General features: G+C 35.7%; 1 protein-coding gene across 2 annotated transcripts in view; it reads right to left on the bottom strand.

Moving 5' to 3' along the window:
* Positions 1 to 16,638, bottom strand: part of fcho1 (FCH and mu domain containing endocytic adaptor 1) — an 83,241-nt gene that overhangs the window by 57,609 nt on the left and 8,994 nt on the right. For both annotated transcript variants that reach the window (XM_056463775.1, XM_056463774.1), the window contains exon 2: positions 207 to 259. In XM_056463775.1, the coding sequence (XP_056319750.1) occupies positions 207 to 239 (33 nt within the window). In that variant the 5' untranslated portion in view covers positions 240 to 259. The remainder of the gene's footprint in view (positions 1 to 206; positions 260 to 16,638) is intronic.

The raw sequence follows: 16,638 nt of genomic DNA on the forward strand, positions 1-16,638 counted from the left end.
TGACAAAGCCCTGGCCTACTGCTTTTGCACTCTTACTCTGTTTGTTCTTTCATCTCTCCTCCACACTGTACTTTCATTGATGTGACTGAAACAGACTGCTTACAAAGCAACTGTATAAAACATATGCTGAGTAAACATTTGTTCTTACTGTACTGCTACAAAGCAGAAAAACCACCACTGCAAAAGAAAGGAAATGAGACACCTACCCAAAAATTGTTCTTGAAATATGACATCTCCATTTAGAGGTTCCTAGAGAGTTCTGAAAGAGAGAAAAAATAAAGTTATAGCCTAAATATTATCTTCAGAGTTTTTTTCTCAAAATGATTTATAGAAAAAAAACATATATATTATTTATATTTTTAAATCATATTTATTCATATAAACGTGTTTTCTCTTGCATTTCTGAATGTTTCATCAGAAGTCATGGTTTTCGCTACATTCATTCTTCCATGGCGGGGCGCCATGCCAAATTCATCCCGCCACGGCTACATTACAGCTGCTCATTCAAAAATTTTTTTTTTTAATAATCGCACCACAAACTTTTCTGTAACAGTAGTAGTGCTGTGCGTAATTTGTTTAACCCTTTAAGAAGACGTGCTGACTGATAGGTGCGTGAGGCCAGCAAACACGACGTATAGCCGTTTCACTTTACTTCAGGACGCATTAATACCACTCTGTAGGTCTACTTGAGGCATTCATAAATATTCCTAGAAAATCTAATAAATGCTGGAGACATACTCGTTACATAAACAAACTAAATCACACTTCAGCAGCGTTTATTTGAGAGTGCACAAGAAGATCTGCGCGCTCTTGAAGTGGCTTATATTTGAGGGGGCTTGCAAAAAGTTTAGAGATCCGCATGCTCATAGGCTATTACATAAATGCGATCTCGACTTCTAATACTGCGCTCACGACATTTGTCATTGAAATAACGCCACAGGTAGTTGGTAGATCTGTGTAAAAAAAAGGACTGCCGCCACAGCTGAAAAAAAATCCTAAGAGGAAACACTGGAAGTGTAACCATTTCTTGCAATTGTAAGTTTACAGGATAGCTTTTTGAATTCTGGCTCTATTTCTAGCATTCAGCTTTGCTTTCTTCAAGTCACTTATTTTATGGTAGGATATAAAATTATGTAAAACCCAATTAAGCCTCAGAAACTCTACATCAAGACTTTTACACATGTTTAAATTACACATTGCAGCTAATTTGGTCAAATCAAAACAGCTTTCACGATAACCAGAGTTATTGAAAAGATTGTTTTATTACATTAGAAGGTTTGTGAAAACAAGAGGGCAGTAAAAGTTCATGGCTGGCAGCTTTATTCATAAGTCTAAAATGTGCCGTTTAAGAAACTTTTGTAGATGTTAGAAAACACACAATAGGGAATAAAATATTTCATCAAAGCAACTGATAAACCCCTGAACTTACTGATGAAAGAAGGAAAAGGCATTTCAGTGGGAACACAAGCATGGCCTTCATGTCGGGACACCTTACTGAACAGCACAATTGACCATGAAGTACACAGAAGCCTGACCTGAATACGCAAAAATTCTTTTGAATAAATATTTGAAGTTCTTGTGAGGATTTCTGTTGATATATAGTTTGTTTGTTTATAGTCTAAATGAAGTGCTTAGTAATAGATATTCAGTGCTTCCCACACATCCCACTTGGGCGGGCCGCCCAAGTATATTTAGTGACACATTTTTTTAAACTATTATTATCATCCTTTAACACTTTTTTTTTTGTATCCGCCCAATAACCAAACATCCTCGATCGATTAAGAGGAAAATCTTCTCTCGATTACCCATATCGTTCTGTGTGTGCGAGACCTGTCAACACTCCCACAGATAGTCTTACATCTTTGCAGACCCACAGCCTTTTTGGGACTTTGGGAGTTTGTCCTGCCCGGGTTTCTGATTATCCTAAAATGTCTGGGATTCAACTTTTGCTTTCACTTTCTAAAGCTGTCGTTATGTGTTTTTGCATTACTCTTTTATTAAAGACTACTTTCCGCTAGCTTCACTGCTGACAGTGCGCACAGCCGCGAGACAGATAAATTAAATAATAGATTCTTTAATCTAAATGATTCAGAAAAACTTTATTATATGCTCGGAGAGGACAAAATGACTGCTCTAAAGAGGCTGCAAAATACCTACACTGTTAGTGGTTAATCAACGCATTTGCCTTTAAATAATCTACAAGTTTTAATCTTGTAATGAGGATATTTTTTAGAGATACTGTCTGTTTTTAGTCATTTTTCTGTCATTTATTTCTCATTTGCTGATTATTTTATTAATTTGATGATGTTAATATATTACATAGGCTATTATATATATATATATATATATATATATACATATATATATATATATATATATATATATATATATATATATATATATATATATATATATACACATATATATATATATATATATATATATAATGCTTTGGCATTCAAGGTTGCATTGAACTTGAAAGAGAGAGAGAAAGAGACTGGCTGTTGAATAGCATAAAAGTAACAGAAATTATGTATTTTTTCTTTTTATTTCAACAGTATTTTTGTATTACTTTAACCATCGAAAAGACACAGTGTATAACAGTGTCATAAAAATAAAATTATTGCTAAGAATTAAATTATGTTTTGTTTGTCGCATATAGTTAACTATTTATCTAATGTGGGTAAATGGTGTGTTTCAATCTGGCTACCATCGCAAGTATTTTTCAAACCTGTGGGAAGCACTGATATTACTAATCAAAATTGAGTTTTGTTCTATTTACAGTTTACAAATGTCTTCTTGGAACATGATTTTTTATTAATATTCTAATTATTATTGGCCTAAAAGCAAAAATTGATCATTTTGACCCTTATAGCGTATTTTTTGCTATTGGTAAAAATATACCTGTGCAACTTAAGACTGCTATTGGGGTCCATGGTCCTATATTTGCAGCCTAAAATTACTTTTTGAGATGATTTTGTGATTTTGAGATGGCTTTTCTCAAAACTTTTTGTGTCATGCTGTGAAATTGCACAAAACTCTTTATCTCAAGAACCATTGGACTCACAAAATCCTGAGGAGACTGACTTAAATCTCAGTATTTGTTGGAATTTGAAGTTGACAGTAGGAACTTAAACACCAAAAATCATCTGTAAATTTTTTAATTGAGAAATTGGCTTCCAACTTGCACATAAAAATCAATGCTCCAGAAGAGAGAAGAACCATTTTGGTTACCCAAAGAATCTTTAAGTGATCAGAGAACAAAATATATTTTTTCATAGTGTGAAGGACTTGAAAAAAAAAAAAAGAATCGTTTAAACTATCAAGAACTTTTTGTAGAATGAAAAAATTCTATTAAAGGTTCCTTTTTAAATCATCCATGCCATTAAAGAACTTTAAAGGGCACCTATTTTATCCCTTTTTCAAGATTTAAGATAAGTCTTTTGAATGTGTCAGTAAAGTTTCAGCTCAAAACACATTTCAGATTATTTATTATACCTTCCTAAATCTGGGAAATTTGAGCTGTTACGACATTGTAGTTGTTTATGTACTCAAAACCTGTGCCTGTGCTTTTAATGTAATTGAGCTGGTTCTCCAATCCCACATGTATGTCAGAGCCATAGTCTTCACATAGATAAACAGCACAGTGACAGACAAGAATGAAGCAGACCTCCCTTACTACAGTAACAATTTTCCCAACTGTTACTTGATATATTTGTTGTGGAGTTAATTCAAGTCTTTCTAAAACGATGATTCACACAAAATGTTGTAATAAAGTGTGCACACAAGCACGCACACGTGATTTTACTGTCTTTATTAAAAACATGCACTGTTTTAAAAACGTTTTAAACTCATTCTTGATCACATTTGATAATGATTGATGATCACAGAGAGCTGAACAGATCTTTTAATCCCAGTTGCTTTGCACACATTCTGTCTTGCTGACATGATTATGCGTGTTACTACAGAGACATGTTAATACACGGCTATCAAACAATTCGGTGGCCGGTGAAATCACTCCTACGTCACGTTGCGGTGGGCCTCAAAATGGGAGGGATTTGGATCCTGTTTTAACGTCAGCAAATTCAAAAACGAGACTTTCTGTGTTTCTATCACTGCCATATGACTGTGGACACACTATACCTACACACACTTCTGTCCAAACAGCTTACAAAAGATGATTTTCATCATAGGTGCCCTTTAACTGTTAGAAGTGTAAGAACCGGAATGCATTTTTTTATTTGAGTTAATAAAAAATATATATTTTTTCAAAAAAATGTAACTTTTGAAGGTTAAACACTTTCTTTAACATGAATATTTGAAGTAATTTTTTCATCAAGCTCTTTTTTCAACGTGGCAGAAACAAGCTTCCTTACACATGCACATAAACAAGTGTCTGGCCTTCATATCATGCAGGCACAGCCAGGGTGTCATGAAGTGTCACAATGACTAATTGGATATCTTTAAAACAAGAGGGGCTGTGTATCTCCCTGCATAATCTCCTGATATTAGATGTACCTTTGTGAACCTGCTAAATGGATTCATTTCACAGAAGAGTCCAGGGAAGAAACAAGGTACGCAATCAAAACAAGGTTAACCGAGACAGCAGACAGACGGATAATGCTGATGTAAGCAGACTCCTGCAGAGGCTGGTGGCAAGAACTCAAGGCAATTTTAATAAGACCAAACCCACGCTGAGGTGCACACATGCAAACATACCCGCTCCATTTCAATGCAAGCAGATGACACTGAGATGACTGCGAATGTGTCTCTTTGTGAATGCAAATGTCAGCCAACGGAGAAATATAATACCTCACCTCAGCTAAAAGCCTGAACAGCACACTGAATTCCTTTTCTTTTTTACTCGGGTCTGCTCAGTGAAACCAAATGTACATTCATCCTTAACATCTGGGACTAAACAAAACATGAAAAAGCACGTCAGTCAAAGGAACGAAGTAATGGGTGAAGTGTGTATTCTGCAGTATACGATAGTCCAATGTCTTTATGGAGAGACAACAGGTGCACTCTTTCTGTAATACAGTCTCTCTCTCATTGCACACACACTTTCATTCCTCTTTCCTCACTCTCGTTTTTTCAAACACATCCTGGCAATGACTGCCAACCTCGAGGCATTTCCAGTCCAGCGTCTTTCCTGCTTTCTAACACTCATCACCACCAGGAGCCCATAATGAGGATATGGAAATTGTTGTAAATCCTTCAGAAACACTTAATGATTATAGGCATTAATGTCTAATTGGACAGTGGACGTAGACAGAAATGTAGATGAAAGAAAAGGTCAATTGTAGGGCTGTCTAATTTATCGAAATTCAATGAAAAAACATTCATCGAGATGAGATAATGCGTCATATCCCACCCCCTTTCAAGCAGGCCGCATTCGTTCCTCTGCATTTCACATAGAAATTAGTGAATGTATGTAACGGGACTTTTTTTGCAGCATTGGGACATGCTTCATTTATTAACGCTTTATACCTGCTGCCTAATTGCTTTTATCATTATTAATCTAATAAAATAATACAAGCACAAAATCATTCACTGCTCTTGACTGAACGACTTTTGCAGATCAAGTTTAATTCCAAATCAACTTTAATATTATAGAATATTATAAAATTTACAGATATTTATACTGTAATATGTCTTTTTGTTAGTATTTGTATTACATATTTGTATTACATATATAACATACACATACAGTCAATGATTTCCAGACAATTGGAACTACTAATGGTGACACAAAACAATGGTGATATATGAAAGCACCAAACAAACACTGCCATAACACTGCCCTATTTTGATAACACCCTATCATCACTAGACACACCCCTTACAGCTGATTGGCAGGAAGTGTGTTTTGGGTCTGACACTGAGGTCAAAAGCGTTTTTTTTTTTTTTTTTAAATATTGCTTGCACCTGTCGTTTTAAATTGTATATGTTTTGACAAGTTTAACCCACTTGTCAGCAAGCGGTTATATTTAAAATATAATAAAACTTTGTATGATACATATTTCTTTTGGATTTTTTATATTTTACATTTTATAATATATTTTAGGGCAGAACAGTGGCTAGCACTGTTGCCTCACAGCAAGAAGGTCGCTGGTTCGAGTCCCGGCTGGGCCAGTTGGCATTTCTGTGTGGAGTTTGCATGTTTTCCCCGTGTTGGCGTGGGTTTCCTCCGGGTGCTCCGGTTTCATCCATTCCAAAGACATGCGCTGTAGGTAAATTGGATAAACTAAATTAGCCATAGTGTATGAGTGTGTGTGAATGAGAGAGTGTATAGGTGTTTCCCAGGACATCTGCTGCGTAAAACATGGACTTGTTGGCAGTTTAATCCACTATGGCAACCCCTGATAAATAGGGGACTAAGCCCAGGGAAAATAAATAAATAATATATTTTATAAGTACAGAAAATGTTGTTTCATTTTTATAAAAATAATACACTGAATGATAGATTATTTCACCCATATATTCATGTTTTTTTGTGGAAAAAAAGCTATTTAAAACCTGTATATAAATCACTTTTTTAACTTAAATTTGATGCATGAAAACAAAATTTGACATCTCATATTTGACCCATTTCATGGTATGCATAAAATTATATTTTAGCACTATTATTAATTATTGATACTTAATTCCCTTAAATCGTAAAATTAAACCTTTCTTTCTTATTCTTATTCAGATCTAAAAGTGCCACTTTTGGAGTTTTTTTAATAGTACTGCAGTGCTACCCACATGTATGAAATATACTTGCGGTGGTAACCGGATTGAAACACACCTTTTACCCACGACACATGGTTAACTACAGGCAAGAAAAAAGCGATTTTTAACAATATTTTTATTTATTATTACACACTGTTTCTTTTCGATGGGTTGAAGTTTTTTTGTTTTTTTAAAGACTGTTGAAATAAATAAAAGAAATCCATTATTTGTTTTACTTTTATTCTATGCAGGAGCCATGTGCACCCACTGACATTCTGCTGCTACAGTATTGCCAAAGCATGTTAGTTATGTATAAAATATGTAATATATCAACATCATCAAATAAAAAAAATAAAAATAAATAAATAATAATATTTTGGGGGGTGAGTGAGCGATGTATCCGAGTAGGGGCGTGTGTGCGCACGAGATGTACCTGAAAAGGGGTGGGGGTGAGTTGCGCGCAACGTGCATGAAGAGCTCTGAGGGATGCGATGGAGAGGGGTGTGCGGCGTATTAAAGGACCGGGCGGGAGACGTGCGATTTCCGGGAGATTATTTGCAGGCATCCGGGAGTCTCTATGCATTTGCGGGATACTTGGGATGTCTGTATGTATGTATGTATGTATATATTATATATATAAATATATATAAATACGTATTTAAGGACCGGGCAGGAGATGTATACATATATACAGCAAATGAGAAATAAATGACATAAAGGAATAAAAACATATGGAATAAAAATCCCTAAAAAGTAGAATCATTATAACAATAAAAAGTGTAGATTATTTAAATAAGGCAAATTAGTTAATTAACCATTTCTAACTGCAGCCAGTTTAAATGTAATTTCGTAGTCTCTGAGTACATAAAAAAAAAATCAAAGAATCAAAGAAGATCAAAGAATTATGTTTCTCTAGCTCTTGCGGCTGTGCACACACTGTCAGCTGTGAAGCCAAGTGAAAGTAAATCAGGCTTAAAATAAAAATTATGCTGGCTTAGAAAGCGAAACCAAAAGCCGAATCCTGGACGGACGCATTTTTAAGTCCCAAAAAGGCCCATCTCTGTAGGTCTCAGCAGAGCACTTGAGATTAGGGCGAGAGGAGACTTTCCTAAATAAATATTAATAATAATAATAATTTTTTAAAAAGTCACCAAATATACTTGGGCGGCCGTTAATATACTTGGGTGGCCCGCCCAAATAAAGTCTACGTGTGAGAAGCACTGTACTGTATATCATACACATTTTATACTCTTGTTTTGCTGAACATTTCTGATGATAAATGACTGACACAAATACCAGTCTGACTGACCTTTCTGCCTTTAAAAGCAGAACTTTCAAACACCTTTGCTTTACATTAGTATTGAGGAAATTGGCAGAACGAGAGCACTGTCCTTGAGTTAATGTGTTTGTGTGCTCAGCAGAGAGCCGCTTGGAGGTGTGATTCCTGTTATGATTCTGGAGAGCGGGATGCTGGCAGGATCTGCAGCTCATGGAGTGCTGACCACAGGGTTTTTCTCTGGCACCATTGATGACCATCAGTCGGTGCACAGCACGACCTCTCATGGACAGGGAAATACTCTTGCTTACGCCTCACTCCCACTCTCCTTCTCTCACACTCGTTTAATTAACTCGACCTGGCCAACCTTACACCCCTGTGGACAACATAAGCTTGGCAGAAATGATCATTCCAAAAATAAGCCTTATTCGTCAGTTCAGAGTGCTACAAACAGACATCAGGGTGTCACGTGATGGAGACGGAATCCATCCAACTGGGACTAGAAGGAATTTCTAGATGTTTGCTTTTCATGCCCTTTAATTAGACTGCATCCAACATGCAGAAGATATTCATTTTAGGACCACTACAATATTAATTTACCACAGGCGCTTCATATGGCAAACCCAAGGCATTTGATATTACCTGAATAAATTAGATATCAGAGTTACATTCAAGCCGTTTAGGATCATGCAAATCTACCCTTTGGGGTTGGCACTAAAACACAGTGACACTGGCAGCTGAAATTTCCACTGAAGACTTTAAGCCTCCTAGAGCTGATTCTGTGGTCACTGTGGAGCGAGCACTGGAGGATCCATCTGCTGCTCACTCAGTGGAAATGAATGCAGATTTTGCAAAAACATGCCTCTAGAAGCATCTTTACAGAGAAGGCCTATCGCTCATTCATCCAAATTTTATTATTTGAGTCTCCGATTGATATCTGATGTAAATGACAGACTGTTTGTGCTGTGTACTGCATATCTATTTTGTGGGTCTTGTGTTTTTTTTTCCTTTAATAAAATGTCTGCATTGGTACGTCTATACAAAAAATACCAACAATATGGCAGGGTTTACAATACAGATGTTATTTTACAACATGACAGCATGTTTGCGCTGTTTTTGTTTGTTTTATGAGACAGTGGCAGAAATGTAGGAAGCTTGCATGGGCAGCTTTATTCCATGTTGGCGACACTTCCACCGACACTCAAAGAGGTGAGAAACCAGACCGATCTGTAGTACTGTAGATCTGTACTACTGTATATTGTCATTTTTTTGCTCGAATTTCAACATGCAACTTGTTCTGTAAAGACATTCACCATGTTTTCTACAGCTTTTATTGTGGTGATCTTTTATGAAAGCTCCAGTTTCCCCAATTGAATAGGATGAATTAAATTGGCTGTAGTGTGTGAATGGGAGAGTGTGTGGGTGTTTCCCAGCACTGAGGGTTGTACACTCTAGTTGTGGCAGGAAGGGCATCTGCTGGTAAAACATATGCTAGAGTAATTGGCAGTTCATTCTGCTGTGGCAACCCCTGATAAACTGCAGGGATGCACCGATACCATTTTTCTGATCTCGATACCAGAATTCTGAGTATCGACCGATACAGATCCGATTCCGATACTGTGCCATTTATTTATTTATTTTAAGCATAATACAGTTTCTATAGTTCTGGTGATAATCTCAAATAATATATCTTCTCAGTAAAAATAGCAGACCTATAAGCCTACTGTATATGACAGACGGCACAATCTAAATAAAAACCTGTTGCTTGCTGTAAACTAGGCTACATTATTTGAGCATTCGTTATGACATTGATCTGTTGTGTCCAGCTTATGTTTCCTTTTTTAATATTAATATTTTTCTTTGAAATCTGTAATATGCTACCAATATTGACCGTAATCATAGGTAAAATAATTAGCCTTTTAGCAAAGCCTGATATTTACCTGCAGGTTTGATGCAAACTACACTGTCTGAGGCCAGTTTTACTTAATAATCCCGCTCCAAATCTCGCTATGAGTGAGCCAGAGAAAGTTCAAAACATGGTCCGTTTATATGCTTCAGAGCCAAAACACAAACTGGTCTGTTAAATAAAATATTGATAAAACTAAAATTACAGTGAAATATTTAGTTTCAAAGTAGCCTATATTAGGCTAAATAATTTTCTGTTAATGACAATCATTATTGCACCCGTCAGTTTCACCTTTATTAATTTAATGAACTACTTTGACCACAATGACCACGGCTTTACAAACTATTCGCAGCACTTATTCACCTCGGAAGAATAAACTTAGTCAGAAGGATGAGAGAACAGAAACTCATTGTGAGAATAATTTTATGCAGCACTGCACATCGCTTCTGTGCAGCCGTTGCGTGAATGAAGAGATTGATGCATCACTGAAACAGCGCACAGCCCTCCTGTATCTACGGACACTTTCAAATCTGAGCAGCACAAAGGAAGAAATCTTGAACACGACATGCAGTTTAAATTGTGAATGAATGAATAATAATTGACAGGCGCAGCGGTGGGAAAAATATGCAGTATCGAACCGATATCTGATCCAAGTATCGGGATCGGTGCAACCCTAATAAACAGGAAATAAGCCAAAGGAAAGTGAGATTGAGTGAGATGTTCACACCAAAACCCGATTAGAGTGCTCAGGCTGAAATGTTTTCCAGAAATGCAATATGAATTGATTTTCAATCCACATAGGAAAGTAGCTTGAATTTTTTTGTATTCAATGTTTTTTTTGTTCAAACTCACTCAATATGATCCAAATTCAACCAAAAATTATTAAAAAATGCATTTGGACTGACATTGTGAACAAAACCTAGCCAGAAAGAAAAAAATCTGTTTATTTAATCTCCTTATTTGCACTTGCTTAACAGGCACAATATCCCCAAGATAAACGTAATTTACAATGTGCCATCTTTGCTTATGGAAACTCATAAGTGCTCAATTCTGCTGATCGGATCGTTCACTTGTAATGTATTCATGCAAAATTCAAGTTAATTTTAAATTCTACAAAAAAATTTACATAAAATATTTTTCTTTATTATTAAATTTAAGTTTTACTCACTAAAATTCTGTCAACTTTGTCAAACTGTTTATTTTTTGTAATGACAGATCACATTTTACAGGTTTTTTTTCCTTCACTTTATGACAGGACAGTTGAGATTACAGACAGGAAAGCATTGGGCACAGAGAGAGAGAGGCGAAGGATTAGCAAAGGACTTTGAGCCAGGAATCGAACTTGGGTCGCTGTGAGCAGCTCAGTATATGCTACAGTATATGTTGGCGCACAGTACCTCTTGGCTATTGCTGCCAACATCAGATAACATTTTAGATAAGAAATTGCTCAAATAAATGAACTTGCACCAATAAACACAGATGACCGGACGAATGGGTGCGCAGATGGAAGGATGGAGCAAAAACAAAATTTAAGTTTAGCACACAATGAACCTCAATCCTCTCGTGCTGAATTTAATGGCAACGCTCAGCATTTTTAATCCTGTCATTCATCTCTCTCTCTCTGTCATTTTGCAGTGGCTGAGAGGATTGTTAGACAGCGATGAGAGTCAGATGCAGAGGAGAGATGCTGATCTCTCTTTTCTCTCTCTTTCCATCTGAAACTTCATACGGTGCTGCGTATAAACAGAAGCAGTGCATCAACCCTCAGCTGAGCTCACTCCAGGACTGAAGCACGGCTACAGAGCCAAGAATCAACAGTACACAGCCTGCTTGGCTACTAGAGCCCCATCTGTCAAAGTCCAAGAGTAATTTAACAAGCATGGCAGTGCTGTAGATGTGTGCGAGGAGAGTGAAACTCTTATAGGAGGAAAAGGGCACGCTTTGAAATAAATATTTCTTACAACTTCAAGGCTCTATTAGAAAAGATATTGAAGAAGGAAACCAACCAGCAGTGGCCTATAAGACAAATTTATGAGAAATGACATTACTGTAAGTGGACTCCCTGATGAACAATCCTTTAGAGGAAGAAGCTGTGCCATGACTGTCTGCTGAATTCAGCCTCTAACATGTATTATCGTGTGGGTGAGTGTGAATCAGAGTGTGTGTTTATGTGTCCTTCCTCACCTGCTTTGGCAAAGAAAATGAGCAGAGAAAATTTCCTGTCAGAGGGGTTTTTGCAGCAAGCAGCAAAGCGCCAAATCCCCCACCCACCTACAGAAAGTCAGATCATCTGTATCAGAGCTCCAGCAAGATGCCCAGAACTCAATTTGGTTTGATTGCAAATAAACTTGGGGGGATTTTTTAAAGGGCACTCTAAGGCTTTTATGTAGAATCCCTTCTGTTGTTTCCACATTAGCAAAAACATAAATCTTACAAAATGTTAAAGTTGTCGTACCACATGGTTCTAAATGATTATATTCATATACAAAGTTATTAAATAGCATCATGGAAGTACTGTGGTATATAAAATACATATATAAACAATATAGCTGTTGTTCCAAGATTAATTATCGATATATACACTACCTGACAAAAGTCTTGTCGTTGATTTCAGTTGTAAGAGAAACAACAGAAATCAGTCTTTTCACAGACATCAGTCTCTGACACAGAAATCAGTCAAGTTTGGTGAAGGTAAAATAATGATTTGAGGTTACATTCAGTATGGGGGCGTGCAAGAGATCTTCAGAGTGGATGGCAACATCAACAGCCTGATGTATCAAGACATTTGTGCTGCCTATTACATTACAAACAACAGGAGAGGGCAAATTCTTCAGCAGGCTAGCGCTCCTTCTCATACTTCAGCCTCCACATTAAAGTTCCCGAAAGAAAAGAAGGTCAAGGTGCTCCAGGATTGGCCTGCCCAGTCACCAGACATAAGCATTATTGAGCATGTCTGGGGTAAGATGGAGGAGAAGACATTAAAGAGGAATCCAAAGAATCTTTATGAACTCTGGGAGTTTTCTTTGCCATTCCAGATGACTTTATTATTAAGTTATTTGAGTCACTGCAGAGATGTATGGATGCAGTCCTCCAAGCTCATGGGAGTCATACACAAAATTAACTCTTTTTCTACTGTACCATGACTTTATATTCTATACTGTACATTATTTCTGTTAAGTGACAAGACTTTTGTCTAAGCAAGGTCAGACCTTACTGTCCTAATTATATAATTAAAAATCAAGGCATAATCGTATTTTATTTTGGTAAAAAAGTCGTAATCTAGAGGCCTTTGCCTTTCATATAAGCCACTTCTGATCCCAAATGATCAACAAGAAGTCACGTTATTATTTGTCGTTCCTAAAACTTGGATAGGCGACAAGACTTTTGTCAGGTAGTGTATATCGACATATAGATAACATCGCATTACATGTCATATTACTCCTATAACTATTTCTGTCATAAAAAGTATGCAGTTCTGAAATGAGGCAATCTTTTACAGTTTTAACCTCCTACAGCTTGAGTGTCCACATACGTGAACAGCACATTGTAGCTCTTAAGTGGCTATTCAAAATACTCTGAATATTTTATATTTTGTTACACACATACAGTGTCATCCTGCAACTGTTTTGCAGCATATGAAATGTCCCAAACCCTATTTTTAACTGTCCAAACTGAGAAAAAAAAATCTGTATATATGCATCAAAAAACATTCAGGAAAAGGTGTTTTATGTAAATTCGGACCACGAGTCAACATATATGGACATCATTTTTCTCTAAAAGTACATCATATCAAAAGATACTTACAGTTTTACTCTAATTAGGTTCCAATAAGGCCAAATAGGAAAAAGAAATAAAAAATGCATGTAAAAAAACACCTTGGGCCTTAAGAGGTTAAATACTGAATAAATCACAGTTTTGAATCATTTGAATCAAGTTAGACATTAACTAGCAGGTTCTGCTGGTTTTTATTAGGGGTAGGATCTATATAGCAGACAGCTGGACAGTGGCCCCCCAGGAGCAGGTGATGAAATGATGCAATGAAGATTGATGCAATGAATATTGTCAAACATTCAGACCTTCTGAATGTTTGACAATCTGACATCTGGATTAGCAAGGCTAACTAGAACAATATAATCATTTTCCACATATCTTTAATTGCAAAAACAGAAAATCAAATCGGCATGTAAAACTCGCTTTCTTTCTCGCAGTCTCAATATACTGTATCTTTTGAATGAATGTGTCTTACCCATAAAGACACCCGACGAACACCCCTAACTGCTGTGTCAATATAATCTACAGGACAAAAATAATGAAAATCTCCAACAGTAATGCACAAACTGAAAGAAATTCCCATCGGGAATCTCCACAGAAAACAGTCAACCATCCCAATGGTATTGGCTCAAGCAATCTAATTTAAAAGACCAGAACTAACTGCAGTATAATAAAGCTTCTACAGATGAAAATGTGGCTTTGACTAAAGATCTGGAATGAATAATTAACCCAAAGGTTTAGAAAGTCAGAATAAGATCAAGCCTTAAACCCCGTTTTCTCAGATAAGCGTACACTTTGGGTCATAAATCATCTGCTAAACGAGTAATTAGCAATTAAGACAACACTGAATGTCACCTCACCGAACATTACAAGAGAATGGCACCATGTGGACAACAGCCACACATCCTTCCACACCAGCAGAATTCAGCCTGTCAGAGCCCAGCATAATGAAAGCACAGTCTCTGCTGGCTTTTGTGCTGTGCTGAATGCTGCTGTTGTGGTTAGCAATGCTCCAGCAAAGTCTATGACAGCAGGCCAGAACTCACCTTCAGTCTGTACATCTGCATAAGCCATGCAAGCTCACGCAGAATCAACTATTGTACACGATGCGAATGTGTTTATTAATTCAGATCATTAAACAATGTTTGTGCACGTTTAAATGAAAAGGCACATCCAGAGGTCCTTAATGGAAGGTATTAGCAACACACAGGAAAAACCCTATCCTATTCTCTGTCATCACTTGCTGTTGCTTTCTCAGTTATTTTGGGTCAGCGTGAGCCTCATAAACGACCTAGATAGCAAATTTGATTAAGGGTCTCCTGAATTCGAGGACAGCAGCATCTCAATTATATCGCACAGAAATTTCCAGGAAACCAGTTTTTATTATCACACCACACAGAACGCAGTCCAGCTCTGTATTTACCTGATAATTTTAACGAAACTAAAACTGAAATTGACAACCAACCGTTCAAATAAGCTCAAGGCCTCTTTTATTTGTTACTCAGGATTCTCTGCCTTTAAATGTAACAATAATTTAGTTTAGCAAAAATTGCAAGTCAAGCTAATGTCAAACTTTTAGAGCTAGTGACCTACCAATCTTATTTGCAGCAACTTTCAAACAACAGCCTTATTCATCCAAATACAAGAGTTTTCAATAAAAAGCTGGTGAGCAAGACTGCCATAAAAGCAATACATCCCAAGCTCTATATTTAATTGTCATTTATTGAAGATAGCCAAGCTCAATTAAAGACAACAGTACAAATGAAAACTCATATTCCATGTCTTAAAAGGGTTAATAAATATATTAACAGTTATTATGGCTAACTAAAATCATTAAAAATGTATATAAATGTTAACTGAAATAAAATATAAAAATTATATACTTAATATTAAAATACTATACTAAAACTGATCAAATAAAACGTCAAATGAAAACACATACACACATATTTATACACACACACGTGTATATACATATACACACACACACACACACATACATACATACATATACACATATACATATATATATATACATACATATACACATATACATATATATATACACATATACATATATACATATATACATATATATACACATATACACATATACATCTATTTACACACACATACATATATATATATATATATATATATACACATATATATACATATATATACGTATATATATATTATATATACACATATATATATATATATATATATACACATATACATATATATACACATATATACATATATATACACATATATACATATATATATATATACACACATACATATATATACACATATATACACATATACATACTATAATATATAGTAAACACTTTTTTTAACCATACTGACACCTCCAATAGAAATAGAGATCAGCTAAAAGTGGCTGATAATGATTTTTTAAATCAAATATATTGCATCACAAAAATAATTGAGGTCATGGCCATGTGTTGTGCGATAAGTTGTTATATTGATTATTGTGACAGGATAACTTGAACACACAAATTCTGGGTTGTATTAACCCAACATTATAAGTGAAACATGAACAAAAAACTGACATTTAAATTTAATTGAAAAAACTTCCAATGTTTGTGTTTGTTCATATTGTCCCAAAGCTAGGTTATTACAACCTAGCATTTTAAAACTATACTTTCGATAGAAGTTTCTTGCTCCTGTTCAGTAAAACTCAAAATGTCTACATGGTGATTAATGATTAATGGCATGTTGTAAAATGTATACAAGTATGTTAATATGGACAATTACATATGATATAATACTTTAAATATATATATATTGAAGTCAATTGAAGTCAGAACTATTAGCCCCTTTGTATTATTAGCCCCCCTGTTTATTTTTTCCCCAATTTCTGTTTGCCGGAGAGAAGATTTTTTCAACACATTTGTTAACATAATAGTTTTAATAACTCATCTCTAATAACTGATTTTTTTAT

The sequence above is a fragment of the Danio aesculapii genome, chromosome 8, assembly GCF_903798145.1.
Source record: "Danio aesculapii chromosome 8, fDanAes4.1, whole genome shotgun sequence".
NCBI lineage: Eukaryota > Metazoa > Chordata > Actinopteri > Cypriniformes > Danionidae > Danio > Danio aesculapii.